General features: G+C 47.7%; 1 protein-coding gene across 3 annotated transcripts in view; it reads left to right on the top strand.

The window, feature by feature from the left end:
• The window catches only part of Tacc2 (transforming acidic coiled-coil containing protein 2), a 186,237-nt gene that overhangs the window by 92,183 nt on the left and 69,183 nt on the right, over positions 1-24,871 (top strand). The window contains exon 7 of one of the 3 annotated variants that reach the window (XM_028769369.1): positions 8,051-8,185. In XM_028769369.1, the coding sequence (XP_028625202.1) occupies positions 8,051-8,185 (135 nt within the window). Of the gene's footprint in view, positions 1-8,050; positions 8,186-21,958; positions 22,329-24,871 lie in introns of those variants that run through there. The other 2 variants (XM_028769371.1, XM_028769372.1) reach the window with 2 other exon arrangements.

Below are 24,871 nucleotides of genomic sequence, written 5' to 3'. Positions count from 1 at the left end.
CGACTCATGTTGTGGTGACCCCTAACTATAAAATCATCTTCATTGGTATTTCATAACTGTAGTTTTGTTACTGTTCTGAATCATAATAGTAAATGTCTGATATACAGGATATCTGACATGTGTTCCCTGTGAAAGGGGTCAGCAGCTCATGTCTAAGATCCCAGCCCTGGGGTCACAGAGTAGGAGATCAGCTTATTTGAATTATATGAGCACACTGTCACTGTCTTCAGACACAGCAGAAGAGGGCAGCAGATCTCATTACAGATGGTTGTGAGCTACCATGTGGTTGCTGGGAATTGAACTCAGGACCTCTGGAAAAGCAGTCAGTGCTCTTAACCACTGAACCATCTCTCCAACCCAGAGGTTGTCTTAAAGATTTTAAAAGGGAGAGAAGAGACAGGCCCTTCCCCTGCCTTCAGGGCACCTGCCTGCTGATGCTCTGGGGTCAAAGCAGAGTTTCTGTGCTCTTCTCAGGAAGGGAACTGTCATGCTCTCTGAGGGATTCCGTAGATGAAAGGAAAGCTACTTCTTCATGTCCTCTCTGCGGACACCATACTTGCTCTCTTTGGTTTTTGTTCTGCTTTGACATGTCTGGTGATCCAGAAACCTGGGCCCAAGTTCTCTAGAAAATTTTACAAATGACTGGATTGCCTACAGTCAGTCATTTGTACTCCTATCTGTTCCGTGTTTTTAACCCCAAAAGGAATAAAAGCCAGAGTGGTTTTCCTAGAGAAGTCTTTCAGCACTGTCACTTCTGAGCGGCGGAGCAGGGTATTAAGGTCACATCAGGAACCACTTGACTCCTGGTTCTTCTCAGACTGGAATCCCAGCAGGTCTCTCCTTGGATCCTGAGGGCTCCCATCAATACCACTGGGAAACTACTCACCTGCCTGCTTTCTGTCAGACTTTATGGTGCACCAGAGCAACTGGTGAGAGTCTGACAGCTGCCTCACCTAAGTTTCTACTTAGAATCTGGATGGTTCCAGTTCCTAAGGGTGTTCCAGCTAGTGTTCTGAGGTACACATGTGGTGCACACTAGGTAGAGGCAATCTTGTCTGGTCACAGGAACTCAGGACTATAGACTCCTGGGCCAGCAGTTGGTGGCTGAAACTACCTATGACTTCTGTCAAAAGAGTCATGACCCTGGGGAGCATTGTGGCACTGGGGGGCATCATGGCCCTGGGGGGAATTGTGGCACTGGTGAGCATCATGGCCTTGTTTTTGAGACTGAGGAAACCCAGGATTCCTGCTCTGTTTTTCCTTTGTTCCCAAATCATGTAAGGGTTTTGTTCTTATCAATTTGTACAATGTAGTTCTTTGTCTTTGAGCAGATTTGGCTGTCTCCCAAAAAGTTAGCTGAATCTTTATTTAATAATCAGGCAGTTAATAACTGGATCGTAAAGTGTTTTTTAATGTATAAAAGGAAGTATCCACCCTGAAGGACAGAATTCCATAAAAGGCTCCTATGCCTTCCAGGGCTGTGCGCGCTGTGCCTCTTGCACTGAGTGAGGGTCCCTTGTTTGTTTATCACCTTTGTGTTCCCAGCTGGTAACCACTAGATCATGAGATCCCATATTGGCAGTTGTCAAATACTGACAATTTTGAATGGCTTATACTAAAACGCGGTGTTGTTCTTGTTTTGGCATTTTAAGATTGGTGAGGTATTTAATCTGTATAGGTACCTTTGGGCTTTGTACACAGATGTCCTTGACTTCTGATACCAGCCTCTTTCTGGTCTCTGTATCTATTTTTTTAAAGATTTATTTATTTTATGTATACAAATGTTCTATCTGCATGTACACCTGCAGATACACCAGCAGAAGAGGGCATCAATCCCATTGCAGATGGTCATGAGCCACCGTGTAGTTGCTGGGAATTGAACTCAGGTCCTCTGGAATAGCAGCCTGTGCTTTTTTTTTTTTTAATTTTATTCATTTACTTTATATATATGAGTACACTGTAGCTGTCTTCAGACAGCTCAGAAGAGGGCATCAGATCCCATTGCAGATGGTGTGAGCCACCATGTGGTTGCTGGGAATTGAACTCAGGACCTCTGGAAGAGCACTCAGTGCTCTTAACCACTGAGCCATCTTTCCAGCCCCCTCTGTATCTATTTGTATGTTCATCATGTGTTCAGGGCATATAAAGAAACATATGAATGGGAACCCTGCTGAGCTGCTAGTGACAGCAGTGAGAACCGGAGACCTTTCAGCAGGATCAACCTCTCTCCTATCATTTGGGGATGATGTTGTTGATTAGTTTTTTTCTGAGTTAATATTTTCTTTTGGCTGAAGTTCTGCTCGGGCCAAACTTGAAGATACTGTCCTCTTGAGTGCAGACTTAGCTCTGGGCAGGAAGAGTGGGTAAGACGGAGGGGAGGAATTGACCTGTCATTCCCCTGCCCTCCCCCAACTCTCCACTCTCTGAAATCTGCAGATCAGCATGAGGTGATGTTTATACACTCGACAGCCTGGAGGACTAGTGTCCATGTGTGAATAGATCTCATTAGTGACTGGAAATATCTGGATATGTGGCCTTTTTTAGCACCTCTCAGGCTGGGCTTTGGACCTTTCCAGAGGTCGCAGCTCAGAACCACACTCCCTACCCCTCACAGTTCACACCACAGACTGACTGTCCAGTGTTTACCACAGCAGACTTTCAGAGCACTTTTCCTTCTTACAGTTTGCTTCTCACTTTCAGTCTGAGCCCAGTCTGTGGCCCTAAGGCCTGCCATGTTATGTGAGGGATTGTGTGTGTGCACTTGGGGATTTGGGGATAAAAAATAGCAAGAGCCTGTAAGGGAAGGCTGTGTGCTAAATGCATTCCAGACGGTGCTGTGAAATGGGAGATAAGATGGCCATCTGGCCCAATAGGCCATGATGTGTTCAGCTTGCACCTTGGGGGCTGTTATCATCCTCTTGTGACAGCCGGAGTCACTCTGGTCTTTGTCCTGGGACAGGGGTTTAATTTGGCAGCCCCAGCTGATTTTTGAAATGAAATTTGCTATCAGTTCAGTGGGAACTCTGCCAAGAAGGACTCAAAAGCCCAGAACAGGGAATCAAAGGATAGCTGTTGGGGACAGGCTCTCTCTGTATAGCTGGGCCCTCTGGCTATGGGTCTGCATGCCAGTCGCAAAACTGAATTCTTTGTTGTGGGTGGGTTAACACGACTGCCGAATTGCTAAAGGGACCAGTTGCTGCACTGGACCTTGGCAGAGTGCCAGTTGAGGGATAGCAGACTGACCTGCAGGTAGTGGTTCTAGACAGTCAAAGGTCTTGTCCAGCCAGGCTTAACAACAACACCTTGATTAATGATAAATCCTGGCTGGCTGCTAAGTCATGGCGTTTGCATCTTCTCCAGTTGTCAGTTCAATTCTTTTTTAAAAAAAAAAAAAGTTCAAATTAGATTTTCTCTTTACCTTCCAAAATTAGGAACACTGCATGAATTTGAATTTGGCTTCCTTATTCTTCTCCTATGGTCTTGTGGTTTGGAAGACATTAATTCATCCCTTATGTGGGAAGAAAGAATCATGGATATTTGCTACCAGAGGGACTTTGCATACCCCCCTGTCCACCCTTTTTCAGAGGACAGTGGGGCTACTTTGAAGGCGACACAAGAAGGTGGAAATGGAATCGAATCCATTTTGAAGGGCTCTGCTGTCTTGTCTTTGTGCAGGATTTGGCAGACACACCCAGGGGACCCAGCACAGGCTGGGAGTGGTCCTAGGCAGTAACTCTCAGCTATAAAGTGCTGCCTTCCTGAGAATAATGTCTTTAAGGTGGCCATTGCTGGTCATGTTGGGGCTAAGCAGAGACAAGAGCTGGCCAAGGCTGTTGACCAGGAACTACTGCCGCCTTCCTGTCTCTGCAGCCAGTGTTCTCTCAGGAAGCAGGAGGGAGCAGGGAGTGCACTTAAGGTCCATTTCAGATCTAGGTCCAGGGCAGGCTCTCTGGGTATGTGACCCAAGACCTGACACTCACAGTGCCACACTGAGAAGGCCCTGTGCGTGGCTGTTTCTTGAATTCCTGGTGCTTATTAGAACATGGTGGGCTGTTTACCCTGCCTTTAGTTACATTCATTTTGCATGTAGACTCCATGGCCTAGTCTGCCTTTGCACGTAGGCTCTGGCATTCCCAGAACACAGGACACATGCCTCACATTCAGTGGCCCAAGAGGTTGTGCTGCTAGGTGAGGGATGGAAGGGCCTGCTGCTTGTGGAATGTTCTGGAGTGTGTCCCACCCGTGATGGCAGAGATTCATGTCTACTCTGGGCTCGTGGTCTAGCAGGAGAGTAGAGCATGCTTTCAGTGAACTACCAGATGTTCAGAGGGCCTGGTAGCCAGTCTCCCTTTCAGGTGAGGACTCCAAGGCCTCCTCCAGATGGAGGGCTGTGTAAGCTAAGGTACTGGGGAACTTGAGGATTCCTCTGCTATGTGGAGCAGGGAGCTGTGGAGATGGGCCTGTGTGTGGCTCACCTGTGGACCTGTGAAGAATTGGAGAGGGTTTTAGGTGAGGTAATATCCTAGTCAGACTTGAGCTGGGCCTTCTGGTGGCTGAGGGAACTTGAACCTAGGGGGACAAACCCTGAGGTATATGCTCCTGGATACTCCAGGAGTTCTTCTGTAAGATGAGGAAGGCCTGGGCCACAAAGGTGGCTGGGCGAAGAGGACTGATTCCGGAAGTAGGAGGTGATTCAGCGGAAGAGTGATCAGGGGTCCTGAGCCTCTGAGAACAGGAAAATCTCACTTCCGGTGTCAGTGTCCAGCCTGGGAAGAAGAGGAGGGGGATCGAGAGGAGGGAGAGAGGGAGGAGGGAGGGCAGGGGCCGAAGAGGACACAGAGAGAAGGGAGGGGTCAGGAGGGGTTATGGTGCTCATGTGTGGTAGTGAGTCACTCAGCTTCCCTGTTAGGGCCTGACTACCTCAGTCATGGATGGGCCAAGAACTGGCTATGGTGAGAGGGAGGCTCCATTCTTAATTGGGCTGTTGAGTCATTTGTTTGGTGCCTTTAGCTAATGGGAACTGGCCAGGGCAGGAAGGGTGTGTCTACCACAGCGGAGGAGGCCAGTAGAGGGGAAGAGAAGATAGAACTGCCTGGTGGTCCTTTGGGACTATGCTGGCTTAAGGACAAATAGGCTGGCCAGACTACTAAACTGAGGGGATGTTGTCACTGGGTGACCCTGGAAAATGCTCCATGGCATTCTTGGGAGGAACAGTAATAGCTAAAGTCTAAGGGCATCCATGTTCGATCCTCAGCTGTGGGCTGTCCTGGGAACACAGATCTGAGGCCATCTGCCCTACCCTCTGGTAACTTCCTTCACAACCCAGTGACAAGACCCCTTAAAGTAACACAATTGTAAGCAACAACCACCTAGTCAGTGTACCTCTAATTAAATTAAATCTTCCTGGGATTCGTAAAGTGGGGGAGCTCAGCCAGCAGTCTCTTGAGAAAGCTGAAATCAGACTAGCAATTTGCTTCCCCCCCCCCATTTGAAACAGAGTCTCTCTATGCAGTCCTGGGACTCAGCATGTAGACCAGGCTGACCTTGAACTCACAGACCCACCTGCCTTTCCTGAGTGCTGGGATTAAAGGTGTGCCCATCAGCAGTTGACCTTCCATGGATTGTAAGCATGGATAAAGGTTGTTCAGAATGATGCTTTCTGAAGGAGATTAAACAGCCCCCAGCAGTTTGCTTTGTTCATTTGCAGTCACTCTTTTGTATTTTTGTTTTGAGACAAGGGTTTACTATATAGCCTAGGACTGCACAGACCTCATGATGCTTCTGCCTTGGCTTCCCAAGTGCTGGGATTATAGGTGTGGGCCCTCATGCCTGGCTTATCTTTCAGTTTTTATTCAGTTTTTGGATTAGCTTTTAGGGTCCTACAAGGATCATAACTTTCTGGGCTCCACCCCTTCCACCTCCAACCTTGTGGGTGGGCCCCTTGAGGAACTGGCAACGTGGCTTCTAGTTTTCTTTCAGCCCGTGGACATTATGGGCTCTCTTTTCACACATGATGATGGTGCTTCATGTTCATAGCCTGTCCGGATGCTGAATCACTGGGAAGCATAGTGGAGATGTGGGTGCTACCAGGAGGAAGCACAGCTAGTGGGTCTGAAGAGATAGATTAGCAGGTGCAGGCACTTGCTACAAACCCTGGCAGTCTGAGTTAGTTGTCCACTGATATCCATATATCACTGTGTGTGCTGTGGCAAATGCATGTATGTACACACAAACACTACTATGCATGCATGCATGCATGCATGTACATACACATACACACCAAAAAGCAAAACAACAAAAACCCCACCATAGCTCTCATATCAAAGAGAAGAAGAATAAAATAGAAGTTTATTTAGGTTAAGCCAAATTCTATGTTTCAACATAGATGTAGTCTCATGATGTTTCTATAGTAACAGAACAAAGAAAGTCATGAATCAAGACAATTTTTAAGTACATTGGTGGGAACATCAGGTAGGCACATACAGCAAAGTGGAGAAATCTGTTGTAGCCTTGAATGCTATCTTAGTTTCTGGGTTGGTGGAAGGAAGCTATCGGTCTGTCTGTATATTCCAAAAGATTTACCTCGATCTTAAGGATGTTGGATCACCACATAGGTGGGCAGTAAATGTCTATTTAGAAGCTAAGATATCTCAAGAGAATTTAGTTCTGCACCTGAAATATTCTAACTCTCAATACTTATTAAGTTCTATCAGTCTTGTTGGCTCTGTATTTGGTGGGTTTTAGTCCCCACCCCCGGAAACTTTAGTTAACACAGCTGTCTTTACTCCTGGTTTTCATGGTCCATCTTCCAAGGGCAGGGAAGGCAGGGGACAAATGCAGCCACAGAAAGGCATGGAGGTACTTATATGACTGTTAGGAAGTGGGCTAGATGCAGTAGCTTAAGGGAGGAGCTGCCTGACCAGGAGTTAGCCTGTCATGGAAACAAGATGCTGGGCAGAGCCATGAAGGGAGGGAAGGAAGGGCAAAGCTGGAGTTGAGTCTGTGGAGCCTGCTAAATCACCACAGGGCTTTAAGTAGGAGAGAGAATTCCCTTTCGAGGGCTTAGGGATTGGGTACCCAATGCAGTGGCTGCTGTCTTTCAGGGCCAGGTTTGATCTGGAGGCAGAGCCTGCAAGGCTGGCTCTGAGCATGGCATGGTGACTCAGAAACCAATGCTTCTATGACTATTTGCCCCTAATAGAAGAAGGGATCTTATACCACAGACTGTAAAACCTCAAACTCCAGCTGCCCCTGCAGCCTGGGTCTCAGGCCCTGCCTCTGAGTCACCAAACTCCAGCCTGGCTCTAAGAGGCTGTCAGCCGACCAGCTCCCGGCTGACAACAGTGTGGCTAGCTGCAGGATCTGGGAAGTCATTTGCTTTGAAAACTAGTTCCCAGGCTGTAGATACCTTGCTTTTTGCCATAATGGATAGTTAGGACTTCTTAGGCTTGAGCCTTTTGGCTTGAAGCTTGTGTTTCTAGGTGCATCCTGTAAGGTCCCCTGGCTGTCCAGGAGGGGGCAGACATCTACCACATGAAGGCTGCTTGCCTTCATAATCCTGGGCCCTAGACAGAGTTGTCACCTAACTCCCCACCCTAATACAGGTCCCAATTGCTCATGCATCCATACTTTTCTCTCAAAATTTGGGGGCAAATTGTGGAGAATTTACAGAATTGTGTTTTAATTTTCAACTCAGAATTTCATTTCATGCACCAAACTGTAAGAATACTTTTTTATAAAAATCTTCAAGCAAACCTCAGACAAGAAAACACCCACCAAGGTCTCCAACACTTGAGCAGTTAATGAATCCCCAGGTTTGTTTTTTTGTTTTTTTGTTTTTTTTCCTGGAGTCGAATGAGGGAGGAAGTTGGAACTGGAGGCTGTGACCTTCACCATGTATAAATCAGAGGAGCCCAAGGAGTAGTGTGCTATGTCTTTAAATAGTCCACTCCACAAATGTGGGTGGGTTGGGTGGGGTGAGAAAGGACGGATGAATGTGCCATTAATGAGCCGAATTCCATTTGAAATAATTCTCCCATTGTGTTCCCAGCACCTCCCCATCTGCTGCCCATGCTAGTCTTGCTCCTCTGGGCTCAGAACATGCAGCCTCAGCTTCCTCCGCAGCTGGTCCTGGAGTAGAAGCCCTCACTGCCTCCAGCCAACACCTGGCCAAGAACATAAACAGGTAATCTACAAGCATTTCTCCTGTAGCAGCTACCCAGGAGAGAGCAAGGCTGGGTGGTCTCTCTCTCTCTCTCTCTGTCCTGTGGTGAGCTGGGTTTAGGATGGTGCCAGCAAGGCACTTACACCATGTCTGTAATCGCTTGGCTTGTAGCTTGGCTTCCTAAAGCAGCTAGTTCTTCTGTAGCAGGAACACAGTGTGTAAGGCAAGGACTCCCAAGAGGCAAAACCGATAGCCTGTGAGTGAAAATGTTCCCTCTGTAGGTTTCCACTTACAGGAGACTGTGGGGAAGGCTAAACTATAAGGAACAGAAACCATTATGGTGGCCCAGGTGGGAGCTAAAAGAAGATCTTAACTGTAACATCACAGCCTGTCCTGCATCTCGACTGTGCTCGTGGTTATGTGACAATGTCAAGTTTATCCAAGAGTGACTGCTCTCTGATGCAGCCAGTTCCCAGGGTCAAGGAGCTTGTCTCGTGCTTCCTGGGTCTTGTAGATATGAGCTGCCTGCTTGCTCTGTGTCTGAGGCTCCCAGGGCGCTCCCACAGAGTGCACTGAGGTGCTGTGCCTTGGAGTGATTACTTCCTGGATTTTCCATTCCAGCACTTTTTGCATCTTGTTCGTTTAATGCATCTGAGAGCCAGCATCATGGACTTGAATTGCTCTGGCTAGACACCATGCCAGGGACAGGACACAGGTCATCTAGAAGATACATGCTGCCTGGCCCTGTGGAGCCTTGAGGTCTCTGAAGGAAGAGTGATGTCCTCTCAGAACACGATGGCTCGGTGGGATTAATTCTGTGTGGGCCAAAAAGGCAAGCATGGTGAGGGAGCAGAGCTGAAGGGTCTTTGGAGTGTAGAGGCTGGAGCCTGCAGCCTCTAAGGGGAGTGGATCGTGGCTCAGCAGGCAGGGCCAGGTGATCATCACCACAGGCCAAGAACTGGGGTCTTATCTTTGTTTCCTTTGGTAACACTTTTTTTTTTAAAGTACAGTTTTGATTTACCAAAGAATATAGTAGATAAAATGTGATGTTCTATTTATCTAACCCATCATTCCCTCTGTTAATATCCTAATAGTATTATTTGTGCACATGTGACACTGTTACCCTATATTGATACATTCTTGTTAACTGAAGTCTCCATTACTTGAAGTTCTGTAATTTGTCTTTAATGCCCTTTCTTGTCCCAGATGTCACTCAGAACACTGTTGCCTTTAGTCTCCCTACGCGCCCCTTGGTTGTGGCAATTTTCAGGTCTGTCTTATTTGGGACCTTGATAGTTAGAACAGTTCTGGTCAGAGTGCCACTCAACTGGAACTTGGTTGATGTCTTTCTTATGATTAGATTGCAACCATGGGTTTTGGAAGAAGAAGACAAAGGGTTTAAAGTATCACTTTCTTTTCTTTTTTCTTTCTTTCTTTTTTTTTAACTAAGGCTGGAGAGATGGTTGGGTAGTTAATAGCACTGGCCACTTCTGTAGAGGCCCGTAGTTCCATTCCCAGGACCCACATAATGGCTCACAAGTGCCTGTAGCTCCAGTTCTAAGACTTCTACCGCCCTCTTCTGGTCTCTGTTGTCTTTGCATACACATACTTATGTGCAGGCAAAACATTCACACACACAAAATAGAAATAAGTAAGTCTTTTATTTTAAATGTAAAGCACATGCCACAGTGTTTATTTGGAGGCCAGAGGACAGCTTCTTGATGCTGGTTTTCACTTTGCACCTTTACATGAGTTCCAGGGATTAAAGTCAGGTGGCCAGGCTAGTACAGTAGACACATTTGCCTGCTGAGCCAACTCTCAAGCCTAAAGGTATCATTTTTTTATAAAATGGAGGGTCCCAGTGTCAGCACAGCTGATGGCTGTTGGTGTTGGCTGGCTGGCTTCCCTTGACTGTCCTACAGCTTCTGGGAGGGTGTCAGTGTGTGCTGTCCCACTGAAGGGCAGGGAGCTATTCTCCCTTCTGCTGGGGGTGGGGGGCTACATAAGTTATTTATGATCCTTTTGAATGGGAGATTAGTCTCTTCTCCCCCATTTGCTAATGTATTCAATCACTTATTTATGTCAGTGTGGACTCATGGGTATTTATTTTATACATTGTGCTCTAATCCAAGGCTGCTGTATTTCATTGCACACAGCTTTAGCCCTGGGCTTCCTTGCCTGTCTTTTAAGTGTGCCCAGAAGCCCCTGGGCAGAACAGTGATGTGATCAGATTTGCATTTTTAAAAGGCCTTGGTAGCTGCCTGTCAAGGCGGCAGGCACTTGAGGATTGATGGTTGATGAGCCCCGAGGCTCCATACCCTGGCTCAGCTGTATCTGACATGGGCCTGCTGGGCTCCCATCGCCTGTGTAAATGTGCCCTCCATCTCTCCTGTCTCCATGTTGTTAGTCATAAGGCCAGTGCCTGGATGCAGGCGTCCATGTAAATCATGTCTTTCTCCTGATGAGACCTTGGATGGGCCAACTCTGGTTTCAACAATACACAAATTAGCACTTCATCTCATTGAAATGGAAGGTTTGATTCACCAGCTTGGCCAGAGTCTGAGGTTCTTTTTGGCCACAGGATAGAGGTTATATCCCTGCTCTGTTTCCATTTTCCATGGAGATTCTTCTGTCAGGGCCAGCTGCTGCCTGTGTTTTCATGAGGCACAGGCAACCACAGGCCCCATGGCTGTGGCTTTGTTCTCCATGTTAGGCCTTGGAAGGGGAAAGCCAGCAGTGAGACCCGGTCTCCTGGAAAAGGCACATCTCATTAGCTCTGCGGATGCTCAGTTATTGCAAGCCTGCTGGGCACCTTCTGCAGCCTCCCACTTCTGGAGGCTGCTGTGGACATGCTGTTATAACCCCACACTCCAGGCAAATAGCTTGCTTCCCCACTCACTCCCTTGTACCCACTGGTGATCATTTGGCCACATGCTTGTGGAGAAGAGATGTGCCTTGAAGAGAGAGGAAGGGGAACCCACTTAGAGAGGGCTTAGCATTCTGCTGAGCAAACCCTCCTGAAGGCATAAGCTTCTCTTAGGAGAGAGATGGTGACTGCTGTGTCATACTTCTGGCTACAGTACTGTCTCCTCCAGCATGGCCGTCTTGAGGCCTTACCATGACCTTCCTGTGTTGTTGGGAGAGTTGAGAGGCTAGGGAAGCAAAGTGAAAGCCCTCCTTCATGTGAGTGCAGCCTGAGCCAGTACTGCACACCTTGAGCCAAACGCTTGGTATGTTGGCACCAAGGCCCAACTGACTATCTCCCTTGACCTCCACCCTGACCTCTCACTATCCCTTCTGGGGACAGCCATTTCTTAAGAGTCAGTGGCTTGGAAGCCTGGCTTAGGACTACCTACCTGAGCAGGCCCAGAAAAAGCAGTCTGGAAAGGTAGCTAAGCTCTCTCAGGGATAAAGCTGGTTCTTCAGTGTCAATGCAGGGGGCCCAGAGAGCAATGCACTATGGGAAATGCTGCCCTAAACCACAAGGCTGTGGGCTTGCCAAGCTTTCTGATAAACTGTTCCCACGTGGCCCAAATAGTTTCCATCCCTCTGCCAGAGCTCACCAAAACTCAAGAGCTTTTGCTTCTCCCCTAAGCGGAGACCGGAGCTCCGTGGGAACCGCTGCACACAGCTTCACACTCAGGCCCTCTGCGAGGTCCCCACCCCAGTAATTCATTTTGTAGGTAGAGTCTTGATTAGGTTTTGCTGTTGGTTGTTATAATGAAATACACAAGGCAGGGTAACTTTATAAAGAAGAGGCATCTATTTAATTAACCAATCTGGAGATTGAATGTCCGAACAGGAAGGCATGGGTATTGGAAAGCACGTCTCCAGTTCCCTTGAATGCTTCACCACAGAGCATCACATGCGAGAGTCTGTCTAGTCTCTGTCCGAGACTTACTGAGAGGGCTCTCTGCACTAATACCCAAACCTACGTACACCCCAAAGGCCCCACCTCCAACTCAGTTTCCACTTTCTTCACCCTTAACTGTCTGTGGCTTTGAGGATGAACCTTCTGTGTGGGTTTGTGGGAACTGACCAAAGTATACACAAACCATAGCAGACCTGCATAGTCTTCTGATGTCGGGGGAAAGGCTGGAGTGTTGGGGATGAGAGTCTCTGTAGGCTAGACCCTGTGCCCACCAAACTGGGATCTACTCCAGTGTTCCATAAGCCAGGTTCCAGCCATTGCTCTGTACTGAGATCCTCTGTTCCATGGCATCCTAGAAACGAACATACAACATCTCCCTCCCACTGAGACAAACACAGGCAGTCCACCTAGGCTTTCTGGCTCCTGCTTCATCTCCTGTACATGATCAGGGAGCTGCTAGGTACCTAGATTTTGCTGTGTGAGTCTGCTTTCGCTAAGTAGGTCGATCTCAGAGACTTCATCTGGAGGCTTGGGCAAAGGGGAGCTTTGCTTCCCTCTCTAGAAAGGTTGAGTCCAAAGCTGCTTCGTCTCTCTGGGTGGAAACAGTTGGGGAGAGAATGGCCTCAGGATCCCACCCCTGCCACTGCTCCCTTCTTCTGGGAGGTGAGGCTGGGAGCAAATCGCCCGCTGGTCCTGATGGGTGGTGTACAGCTGGAGGAAAGCTGTTGACTTTCTACCCTGTGCCCCTCTGGGTGGGATTCCGAGGTTCTAGAGGAGCATGGAAGGGAATCATCCACCTCCCCATCTATCCATCCATCTACTCACACATCCATCCGTTCATCCACTCATCCACCTACCCACAGATAAACCTACCCAGTGATTTAGCAGCCATATCCTACTTGAATCTATTCGACACTCTGGTATCAAACTTGGAGGTCACAACTTGTGCCTCAAGCCAGGTTCAGCTGCCGGTCCTCAGCAAGCCCACCGAAGGAAGTCAAACTAAAAGTAGAAAGCAAAAATAAATGAATAATAATAGAGATTTGTTCGCCACATTGGGAAGAGAGACAAGAGATCCGGTGAGCCTCTCCACCCCACCCCAAGTCTGTCTTTGGGATCCTGAAATGAGATTACAGTTTAAATACAGGCCCTAGGGCATGACATATGAACAGGTCCCAGTCAAGGTGCTGCCCACACAGACCCATCACCTTCTGGGCTTCAGTCTCATCCTGTATGGCGACTGACAAGTCTACAGAACCGTGTAAACTCCCTCTCTGGGAGGCAAGTTTCTCCTCCTCTGGCACTCTTCTCTCAGCATGAGAGTCCTGGGGAAACCTCATTTCTTTGGGACCCTTAGTTTCAGTAGTCTGATATACTGACAAGATGTGTCTCTTTAGAATACCTGTATTTCTTCCAGGCCAGTTACACCTCTATGGTGTGGAATAGGGAAGGAGTGTAGACCTAGAGAGACATGTCCCTTGGTCTATTTCTGATCTGTGTGACACTGGACAAGTTACCTGACCACTCTGAGCCTTAGTTTTACCTATCTTTAAAATGAGGATAGTAATAACAACCTCGTAGGGCTCAATGTGATAATCAAGCATACATGAAGCGAATTAGCTCACAAGGGTTCACAGTGTGAACAGGTTCTTGGTGAGGATGAAGAGTGAAGAAAGGCAACCTGTGCCATCGCTGGGGGGGGGTGTGGACCAGCCCGCAGCAGATTGGGGAGAAGCCAGAGAGGATTGATGGAGGGTACTAGGCCATGGGCATAGTTGCAGGTTAGCTCTGGAATGGCAGGAGGCTTGTAGTTGGACTTGGGGGTCACTGGGACCCAAGATGTTGAGAAAGGAAATCCATCTATTCTCTTCTTGTGATGGAGTTTAATTCAGGGTGATTTCTGGTAGGAGGAAAGGAGAGGCCAGAGGTCAGAGGATCATGTGGCTGTCACCATGGTCCAGGTGGGAGACAGTGTTGGCCTGTACTATGGTGATAGCTGTGTACTAGAGAGGGCTTGAGTCTGTCTCATGGCTCATTTCCTCATTCTCCCATCCACTCATGTCTGTGGAGTGTCTCCTCCGACTATGCCTGAATCCAGGTGCTGGAGATGTAGTGGTGACCATGCAGGATCTGAGACTTTGCAAGCCATTAGTTAGCCTAGTCATGTCTATGCCCCATGGTCTTTCCCAACAGTTCTGTAAGGTCAGCAAGACAGGGCAAGACTCAGGCCAGTCTGAGGTCACAGGACAGTTGTCTTCATGTGTGCAAATCAATTCCTGAAGAGCTAAGTATTCGGGCTGGAGAGATGGCTCAGAGGTTAAGAACACTGTCTGCTCTTACAGAGGTCCTGAGTTCAGTCCCCAGCAACCATATGATGGCTCATAGCCATCTACAGTGTGATCTGATCTCTCCTCTAGCTTGTAGGTGTACATGCAGATAGAGCACTCATTTACATAAAATAAATAAGTAAATCTTTAAAAAGAGAGCGAAGTATTCAAGGGGGAGCAAAACAGCTTGCATCCCCAGACTGTTGTGTATGCTTGTGCAGCCATGGGGACACGGATGAGGAGAGGATTACAGTTAGGGCTTCTGGGATTTTTATGGAAAGGTGGTATTTTTAGGACTTGGTAACACACCACACACACACACACACACACACACACACACACACACACACACACACCATGCGTATGCTGACGCACTCATTCACTCGCTCTGCCCACAGACATGCTCTCAGTAGATTCTCATGGCTACTATTTCGGGCCAAGCACTTTGGATTTCTTGTTTCTTCAGGGAGCCTTGAGTCAGCAGTTCTGAGCTGGTTTCTCCTGCACTGCTCACAAGGAGGGCTGGCAGTGTGCCAGGCTGTGTTGATGGCTTGTAAGCCTCGAACAGGCTACTGTCTCTTTGCTCTCATCGGAGGGAAGACACAAGGCTTGGAGCTTCTGGATTTGCTATTTAGCATGCTCCTCTGGGAGGTCTTTTCATGCTGAGTGGCTTCCCTGCAGCCTCTAAGAACTCCTTGTCCAGGAGATGGGGAGGTGACCAGGTTTAGCCTGTTTCTCCAGTCTGGCTGGGGAAACCAGCCTTGCGTCCTTTCTGGCAGTATCCATTCTCAGCTCTGCTTACATCCTAATGTTCTTCTTAAAAGACCTTTTATTCCTAGTACAAAGGGTCTCAAGACCAGGAGGCTTTAAGAGCCAGAGGAACTCAGAGGATCCACACAGCTACAGTCAAAGCAGACACATTAAAACTCTCTTAAGAACCTAGACCGTAGCATGCATATGAAATTCTTACTGTAAAAGGCTACTGAAGAGAAAAATGGCCAGCACTGGTTGTGTTTTCCAACCTAGACAGAAGCAATCACCTGGTCCAGGTGAGTCCACTGGTAATGAAAAAAAAAAAAAACCCTTGATTTTATTTCTAAGTAGGAACCTGGACTTAGGGCGGTGGGTTTTACTGAACAAAAGCCTGTTTTAGGTCAACCTGCTTGTTTTTATTTTGCATCAGGTCTATCAAGTTAGTTCTAGGAAAGGATGTCTGGTAACACCTGAAGAAAATCGTTACCTGAGAGTAGCTATTTAAAATGAATGCCCTGAATGAATCCAGATTTTGCCATCAATAGTCGGGAGGAAATGTTTGAGACTTTGAGAAAGGAAGTAAGAATGACTGACTGGTTTTAACCACCTGCAACTCAGTGGTTCTCAACCTTCCTAATGCTGGGACTCTTTAATACAGTTTCTCATGGTGTGGTGATCCCCCAACCATAAAATTATTTGTTGCTATTTGATTAACTGTAATTTTGCTACTGCTATGAATCCTAATGTAACTATCTGATCTGCAGGACGTCTGATATCCGACCTTGTGGTGGTCACAACCTACAGGTTGAGAACTGCTGCTGTAGATTTTGATGGTGTCCTTCCTCAAGGACTTTGGTGGATACTGAGTCTTTTGCCAGGTTTTCTTTCATGTCTCTTGTGCCAGGCTGTGGCTCTGCCTTGTGGTCACTGGCAGGGAACATCTCCCAAGAGGCTACTGAAAAGAAATGGCCAGTTGAGAAGTGATCATGTTTATTAGAGTTTGCCAACAAAAATGCAGCCCTGGTGGTTTCTTTTGCTTCCCTGTATGTAACTTTGTTGCCATGGAGACATGAAAGGTGGGGACTTTCAGTCCAGCAACTAGTCAAACATCACATCACATCTTGTTGCTATGGAGACTTGACAGGTAGGGCTCTCAATCCGGGATGGAGCAACTAGACCTACCTCCCTAGGAAATGTCCTAGTTTCCTGATGTTGGTTTGCAGGGGGCAGCTCAATAGCTCCTGGTGTGCCTGCAGAACACCGGGCTGGTGGTAGGATATTGTAGAAGTCATGTTTCACTGTATCCATCCAATCCCCTGGCAGAGGACTTAGAAGAACATGCGTGCATCAGCAATGTCAGTAGCAAAAAAATGGTGTTCACTCACGGAGTGATTCTTGGTTGTTGCTTCTTAAATTTTTTCCTTATTTATTGTATATGTCTGTGTGTGTGGTGTACATGCATGTGTTGTGTATGTGTGTGTTCACACATGTGTGTTCACGTGTGTGTAAGGAGTGGGTCAGAGGCTAATCTTAATTGTCTTTCCCAGTTACTCTGTACCCTGTATGCTGGGACTGAGTCTCTCATTGGTTAAGGAGCTCGCCATTTTGGCTAGTCTGGCCAATTGCTCTGGGAATTGCCAGTCTCTGCCTTCAGTGTGCTGGAATAATAGGTAGGCTGCTGTGCATGCCCAGCGTTTACATGGGTTCTGTAGATCTGAAGTTCAGTCCTTATACTTGTGTGGCAAATGCTTTATCCACTGAGACATCTCCCCATCCCTTTTTAAAAACCTTAAAAAAAAAAAAAGGCTTGTTTTTAAGAAAAGATTTCAACTGGCCTGGGCTAGCCTGGAGCTTGCTATGTATGTAGCTGGGGATGACCTTGAACTTCTGATCCTCTTGCCTTACTGCCCAGTGTGCTCGGGTTATAGGTATATGCCACAGTCAGTTAAGGAAGTGCTAGGGAGTAACCCCAGAGCTTCAGGTATGCTATGTAGTCACTCTGCCGACATTCCTAGTCTCTAACTCTAACCTGCTAGATTCTTGTGAAAGGTATTACTGATTATTCTTCTTACTTTGCCTGTTGAGACCTTAGAACCAGACTAGTAATCACCTCCAAGGCTTAGGTCTGTACTTCAGAGCCAGCCTCATCCCCTCCCCTGGCGTCCACTCCTTTCCTACCGTGTTTCCTTTTGTTGAACAGAAAGTTCATACACTTTTCAACATCAGGGAGGATATATTTTTTCAACAGTTCACTCAAGAATGTTATCTTTGTTTCCTTCTCAAAAGGGTAGAGTTGATTTACATAAAGGAGGATTTGGGGATGTTTAATTTTCTGTGGTGTTTGTTACTGATTTCTTTACATGTGAGTGACTTTTCAATCCTCATTTAACTTGCTGAGTAGCCCTATGATTTTTCATGACCAGTTTGCATCCTTCTTCTCTTCTGTTCTCTTTCTTGTCCATTCTCCTGTCCCAGAGCTAGCCGACTTTGTAACCTGGCTTCTTTATTTTAAAATGAGAATGGATCTCAGCCCTCATCACTGAATTCTTTGTTAGCATGTTCTAGTTTCTCCCCCTGGGCCTAACAGTAAGACCCAACCCCCAGCTTCTGCCACAACAGCAGTAAAGTGATGCTTTTCCCCGGAAGACATTTCTAACGTGAAATATGAAGGATCTCTTGTGGAGCAGGTACGAAGGGAGATATGATAATCTCCTTCTCAGGGAGACAGCGAGAGAGCCCGTGGGAGGGATTGAGGATTCTAGACAAGTTGTAGAGCACTTGCCTAGGAAGTATAAGGACTCAGGTGTCATCCCCAGCAGTAGACACACACACATGCACACACACATGCACATGCATGTACACACATGCACATACGATACATGCTTATACATACATGCACACATACATGCACACATACATGGACATACACATGCATGCAGACACACATGCATACACATGTGCACATACACACATGCACACACATGCACACACACATATGAACACACATGTACACATGCATGCTCGTACATACATGCTCATACATGCTCATAATACATGCACATATACATACACACATGCACACATACATGCTCGTACATGCATGCTCATAATACATGCACATATACATACACACATGCACACATACATGCTCATAAACACATGCACATACACACATGCACATACACACATGAACACACATGCACACACATATATGAACACATATGCACACACATTCACATACGCATATGAACACACATGCACATGCACACACACATACACATGCATATGTACATGCCAGATGGTAGAATGGGGATTTTGCCTTTAAGGTAGCAGACACCTTTTTGGACTTGAGTGAGGCTGAGTGACAGGAGAGTCTCTCTCTCTCTAAGTCCAGGAGCAAGGAGCCCAGTTCTGTAACACCTGTGTGGAGAGAGCCCAACAGTGTGCCATTCCTGACCACAGTCAGATGTCCCCTGTTGCTACGTTACCCTCCTGGGCTTCTGCTCACATGACGATGGGGTGCTAGACTTGGGGTGCACAGCTTCTCAACATTTAGGGTGTTAGGCAAGCCAGTTAGTCGGCCAGGAACAGTGCACAGGCACCAGAAATGTGTGGGGCACCATGCTGTGTTGTAGAGGTGGACATGTGGGAGTCCAGGCAAAGGGCCAGCTGTGGATGGGCAGCCATAGTGCCCTCTGAATGACAGCCTGCATGAAGGGCCCTTCTTGCATGAAGGCCCTTGTGGGTCAACCCAGCCTCCTCACTGCCTACCATGATATGGTGGGTGTGGCAGGTTAGGCTGACAGGAACAGAACCTTGCCCGGCCTGCTTGCTCTTTAGCTGTATTTACATCCTTAGCATTCTCCCCTGGGGTGTTCTGTGATCTGACCTACTTTCTTTTCCCACATGCTTGGGTAATTAGCAGCTCAGGGGTCCACAGCATTGCAGGGTAAGGAATGCTGTTATGTCAGCTATCTGCTTCCCTGGAACCTGAAACCAAGACAGGGAATTTAGGTTTGTTTTTTGGAGTGTCAGAGGCACGTCAGACATTCTTTAAAAAAAAAATGTTTGAGATGGGATCTCATGTAGTCCAGGCTGGCCCTTGAACTTGATGTGTAGGTGAAGGTAATCTTGAACTCCCAATCCTTATACCATTTTCACACCCCAGGGCTGTGATGATTGGCACAAGCTCCATGTCTGGCTTAGCTGTCATTTTATTTATTTATTTATTTATTTATTTATTTACAAAACTACTACAGGGGGCTAGAGAAGTAGCTCAGAGGTTAAGAGCACTGAATCAGAGGTCCTGATTTCAATACCCAGCAACTATATGGTGGTTCATAACCATCTATAATGAGATTTGGTGCCCTCTTCCGGCCTGCAGTCATACATGCAGGCAGAATGCTATATACATAATAATGAATAAATCTTTAAAAAAAAAAGCCTACTTTAGGTATGTTGCTGCACATCTTTAATCCCAGCATGTGGGAGGCAGAGGCAGGCAGATCTCTGAGTTTGAGGCCAGCTTGGTCTACAAAGCAAGTTCTAGGACAGCCAGGGATGCACAGGAGAAACTCTGTCTTGAAAACAAACAAAACTCTGTGTGTGTGTGTGTGTGTGTGTGTGTGTGTGTACAGGAGCATGTATAATTTATTTATTTCTATGTATGTGTGTGAGTCTGCACGAGTCTATGTGTGCCACATGTATGCAAGAGCCCGAAGTGCCCAGAAGGGAGCACCAGATAGATCCCCCTGGACCTAGAGTGACCAAACCCCAGTTTTCTGTACTAGTAGAAGGACCACCAAGCCATCTCTCTAGCTTTAACTGGGTCCCAGACCTTTGTTCCCCTGTGGGCTGTGGAGTCTGGATCACATGGCTCATCTTGTGCTTACAGGGCTTTGTCAGGCTTGCTGCTGGTTAGTCACTGTGCATGGGCCAGGCCTGCAACATTATAGGACATTAATATACAGTAGATTCCTAATTGTTTTAGAAATGATGGAGGCATTTCCTGGTTTATCTGTCACTCACTCTAGACTCTCTTGGGATAGTTGGCAGTGGAACTTGGCCTATCCTCAGGGACCCAGACTGTGTATGTATACGGGGCTTAAAGACCTGCAGAAGGGCTGTTTGAGGTCACGGTCTTATCAGAGTTGTGTTTGAAAGTGATGGACACCATTGGTGTGTGCCTAGAGAAGGCATATGCTGCCATTCCTCAGAGGGAGGCCAGGATGGAGACTGGACCAGGAGGGAGGGCAGGACAGATGGAGGGGGAGCCAGCATGTGAGGGTGGGGAAAGCAGGGTGTTGAGGCCACCACCTGTGTGGCCTCGCCATACAACTGAAGGCACCTGAAAGGATTGAGAACTCCAAGGATTAGGGTTTCCTCAGGAATTTCAAGAGGCACTTGGAGGCCATTGTGCAACCCTTTCCCTCCCCTACTTTCCTCAGCTTTGCATTTTCTGTGGGGAAATTACCAAATAACCAACTTTCAGACGTGGTTACCATCAGAAAATGTTGATTAAGGTTCTGAGTGATTCTTCAATTGGGAATCACACAGCAAAAGTCCACTTGTCATCAACTTTAAAGGTACCCAAGGCTCTCTGTTTTTACCATGATTTGGAGGCACAGTTTTAATACCAGTGAGGTGATATTGTCCACTACATAGTATGTCACTATATTGTGACTGTGTGGTGGTTGCTGGGATTATAAATATAAGCACTTGACTGTATTATTGTAATGGTATTCTACTCAGGTAACATGGTCCTTAGAAAGGAGGACCTGGTCCCAAGGGTTCATGGATTGTTCTTAGCTTCATTTCCCACTACCCTTCTAGAGTAGCATGTCTGTTTTTCTGTGTCAGTTAGTACTTGCATGCTGTATGCTTAGGCATTTGGTTCAAGGGCATATAGCTAATGATGGGAAGATCAGGATTTGAACTCTGGTGTCATTTCAAAGCATTCAATTTCGGCCTCCTACTTACCAAGGGTAAAGATATTCTGACAGCCCTGTGACCCTGCAGGCTCCGGTTGTGACCTTGTCACCCCAGCTCTGGGAGTCCCAGCATACCAGTTAGAGACAAGGTGTGGTGAAGGGCAGAGTTAATGAATCTAAGCCAGCATCTAAGCTAGCTTGCTTATGTTTATGATCAGGGATTTCCCCCCTGTACATTCTTGATATATGAGGGGCCTGACCCAGGAGCATAGCATAGGGCTTGTCTTTGTAGAAAATTCTTCTGGTGGCTAAAGACCAGAATCCAGACTCAGCCCCTGAAGGTTGCCCTGCGCCTCTCTCTCCAGCTGGCCCCAATATCTGCAGAGTTGTTAAACTATGAAGGTATCCTTGGAGGTCTGACCTTAGTGGGCTGAAAGCCTAGGAACTGTGGCAGGTCGCTGCCCCTGGGACAGACTTTAGTCCTTCCACAACTGTCCTGTCTGAAGAAAGTTCAGGTGTGTAGTCCTCAATTTCCACTGCAGCCTGTTTTACTGGTTCTGCAGCCCTCCTACAGTCTGGGGGAGTGAGAGAGAAGGGACCTGTTCCCAACTTTGTCAATTGCTAGACCACCTTGCTCCGCCCTCGGGGGTGGAGGGAGCTCAAGTACCAGAGAGTAGTACATTTACATCTCAAAAGACACATTGTACTAGCTGGTAGTTCAGGCTAAACTGGGAAGCTGCGGTTGAATGTGTGAGCAGAGGGAGGGTCTTCGCTCCCCTCCCAGCAGTTTCCGGAGGACATTGAAGCTTTGTGAAGATGCCGGCGTCAGGCCGCTTGGTGGTGGTGACATCATCAAGTCTCAACACACAGGCTGAACCGGGGGCTTTAAGAGAAGATCCTTTCCGACCTCGCCAGTGCTTGGGCTCACAGTGCCTCCTCTCGGGCTGCTCCACGCGTATCGGCCACGCTCACGCACACACCTAGGCGCGTACCCGCCAGCTGCACTCGCACGCGCATACTGCCTTGGTGCTCGCCCCCCGGGCCGGCTCCGGCCTCGAGCCGCTGCTCCTAGTCGCCGCCACCACGGATGCCAGCAGCTGCTCCCATCTGCAGTGCAGCAGCCCCGGCCGCCGGCCGGCCCGCCCCGGGCTGGAGGAACCGCACCAGGACGCTGGCCCTGCTCGTGGCTAGCCTGCACGCCAGGGCTCAGCGAGGATGGGAGGGTCGCAGTCCCTGCAGCCAGCCCCAGCCAGTGACCTGAACCTGGAGGTTTCTGAGGCCATGTAAGTGCAGTGCTCTGCCCCCTGTAGCCCCCGCGAGGAGGAGAGGCTGCCCGGCTTTGTTAGTGCTCCTCTCCCCCATGTGGTGCAGCGTGAAGCCTAGGCTGGCCTGGGAAGCCTTGCAAAGCTTTACCTGGTGGCCGCCGCTTGTAGTGTTTTGTGTTTTAGCTGGACTGAGTATCTTGCAGCCCCAGGATAACCATGGAGCAGAAATAGCCCTCTGGAATTCGGGTTTTAGTTATTCACCAGCAGGGTGCATGGTGGGGGGTTCTGCGCTATCAGCATCTTTTTTTTTTCAGCACCCCCCCCCCCACTGGTATTTCCTGCTAGGGAACTGGAGGCATCAAGGAGAGAAGGCCTCCTCCTAGGAGAGGAGTATTGTGAATGCTGGAAACAGTGCTGGGTTAGCTACTGGCACAGCAGGACAGAAGGATGATACTGAGCTCAGAGTGTGTGTACAGCTGGGCTAGTCCAAGCATCACAGGGCTACTCTCTCCTGCTAACACTGAGGACAAGGCCGCCTGCTATTATTAGTAAAGACAGCCACACAGCCTTGTCATTGGTTGAGGCAGAGTCTGACTATGCATCGATCCAGGAATCCGATCTTTTCTCTAAACCACAGTGCTAATGTGCTCAGAAGTGGCTTTTTATCTTGAGGAGTGTTTGTTACAGTTGCTGTTTCTGTTATGGTAGTCTCCATTACAAACCCAGTCTTGTTGGGAGGATAGGGACTTACGGACGAGGTCTGCCTGCAAGGTCACAATTCATCAAGTAAGGCTGCTGTCCAAAGTGGGCTTGCCAGTCCCCTCCAATGTCTTCTTCCCTATTCCAAAGAGAATATTTCTGGTGACTTGTGGGGTGGGGGTGGCAGAGCAGTGCCGGTTCTTACGAGTTATTTGAAAGGTAGCAGGCACTGGTCTGTATATTGGAATAGGGTTTGGGCCCCATGGGAGGTGAGTGTGGGGGCTTCCACCCTTTGCTGGGCTTCAGTGACATGCTGGACTCATGTGGTGATGTAATGCTGGGCTGAGACGCATGGTTTTCCAGGCTCTTTTGAACAGTCAGCCATTCTGAGGAGCAGGTGTTCATCTATCCTGTATCTTCATCCCTGTAACTCGAGAGCAGAGTATCTTACAATGGAGGTGTATTGCGTTTGGGAGTTTTTATAGTATAAACCTAGCGCCGGGCTGTCCTGTCCACTCAGGTGCAGTATTGTTAGGTGTGTGGAATATCTTACTGCCTTATGGGACTTGAGAAAAGAAAATTTCAGCCTCTTTTTTTTTTTTTTCAAAGTTTCTGAACTGGAAATCAGTGACACCTGACACCTACCAAAGGACTGGAGGGACCAGAAAAGATAATGTGACCCTAGGTTTGGGAAAACTTGCACATTAGCTATTGGAAATTAAGTTCCCTGGTCCTGAAGGTCCCCATCTTCTATCCTGGTTGAGTTACTGCCTTGTGTTCTGGGAGCTGAGGACTGAGCCTACAGAGATTCTGTTAGGTACATGTTCTTTGAGATAATAGTCTTTATGGTTTTGTCCCATGGGTATAGTGGCAACAGAATAAAACTTAAGGCCTGGCAGCCACCTTGAGAGGGAAGTTGCTCATCTAATATCGTCATTGTCCACTTGGTCCGTTTTACCATTTGAGGCTTCTGAAATGTCTTAGAGTACAATTTAAGATGATACATTCGACTCATTCACAAAAATCCCATCCTCTGTTCCCCAAGGTTTAGAAAAGTCGAAAGGGAACTCATTGAGGGCTTTTGTTCCCAGTGGCTTGCCTTTGCAACCCCTCTCGGAGTGTTTTCACTACAAATGTGCTCTGTCCAACCTCAAAGTTAAAAAAAAGAAAAGAAAACTACATTAAGAAAGCTGCCCTTCTGTGTGCAGGCGTGGCGTTTTCATAGGAGCGTGTGTGAGACTGTGTGTCCAAGAGTGATACAGACACACAGCAGGCCTGGTGGCAGAGAAGTGCTTCCTCTGTAAACTGATGTCAGGGGTTCGAGGTTGAAGGCCAGGGGCACTCATCTGCTGCCAGCTGCAACCCACGGGAATCTAGAACAGACATTTCCTTTTCTTTGGTGAAAGCTGGATTTACAGAGGACCACACATAAAGGTGAAACAAAACAAAAAAACAAGCGAAGGACTTTTGTTTGTTAAGGACTTTTGGTTTTTTGAAGGTTCTCTCTTAGATTTCAAGTTTGGCTGCCTGTAGATGGTTGTAGTCCTAGCGAACAGACTTGTTCCTCTCAGAGAGCAGTGAGTTGAGGAGGGAGGGAAACTGGGGAAGCTAAAGCCATGTGGGACTGTGAGGTGAGGGGGAATGAGGTAGAGGGTGAAGATCTGAGACAGCCAGTCCCTCGAAACCCTGAGGTGACACACAAACTATAGCATCAGCCTCTGGCAGAAGTGCAGGGTCTCAGGCTCCACTCAGATTCAAATCTCCTTTTTAACCATGCTTATTAAAGAGTCCTGTGGCTTGGGCTGGAGTTTGAGAAGGCCCGAGATGATTCTCTCTCCTCTCGGTCCAGGTTTTTGTGAAAC

The sequence above is a fragment of the Grammomys surdaster genome, unplaced genomic scaffold, assembly GCF_004785775.1.
Source record: "Grammomys surdaster isolate TR1022 unplaced genomic scaffold, NIH_TR_1.0 192, whole genome shotgun sequence".
Taxonomy (NCBI): Eukaryota; Metazoa; Chordata; class Mammalia; order Rodentia; family Muridae; genus Grammomys; species Grammomys surdaster.
Note: the sequence above shows the minus strand (reverse complement) of the source record. Positions and strands in the feature narration are given on the sequence as shown.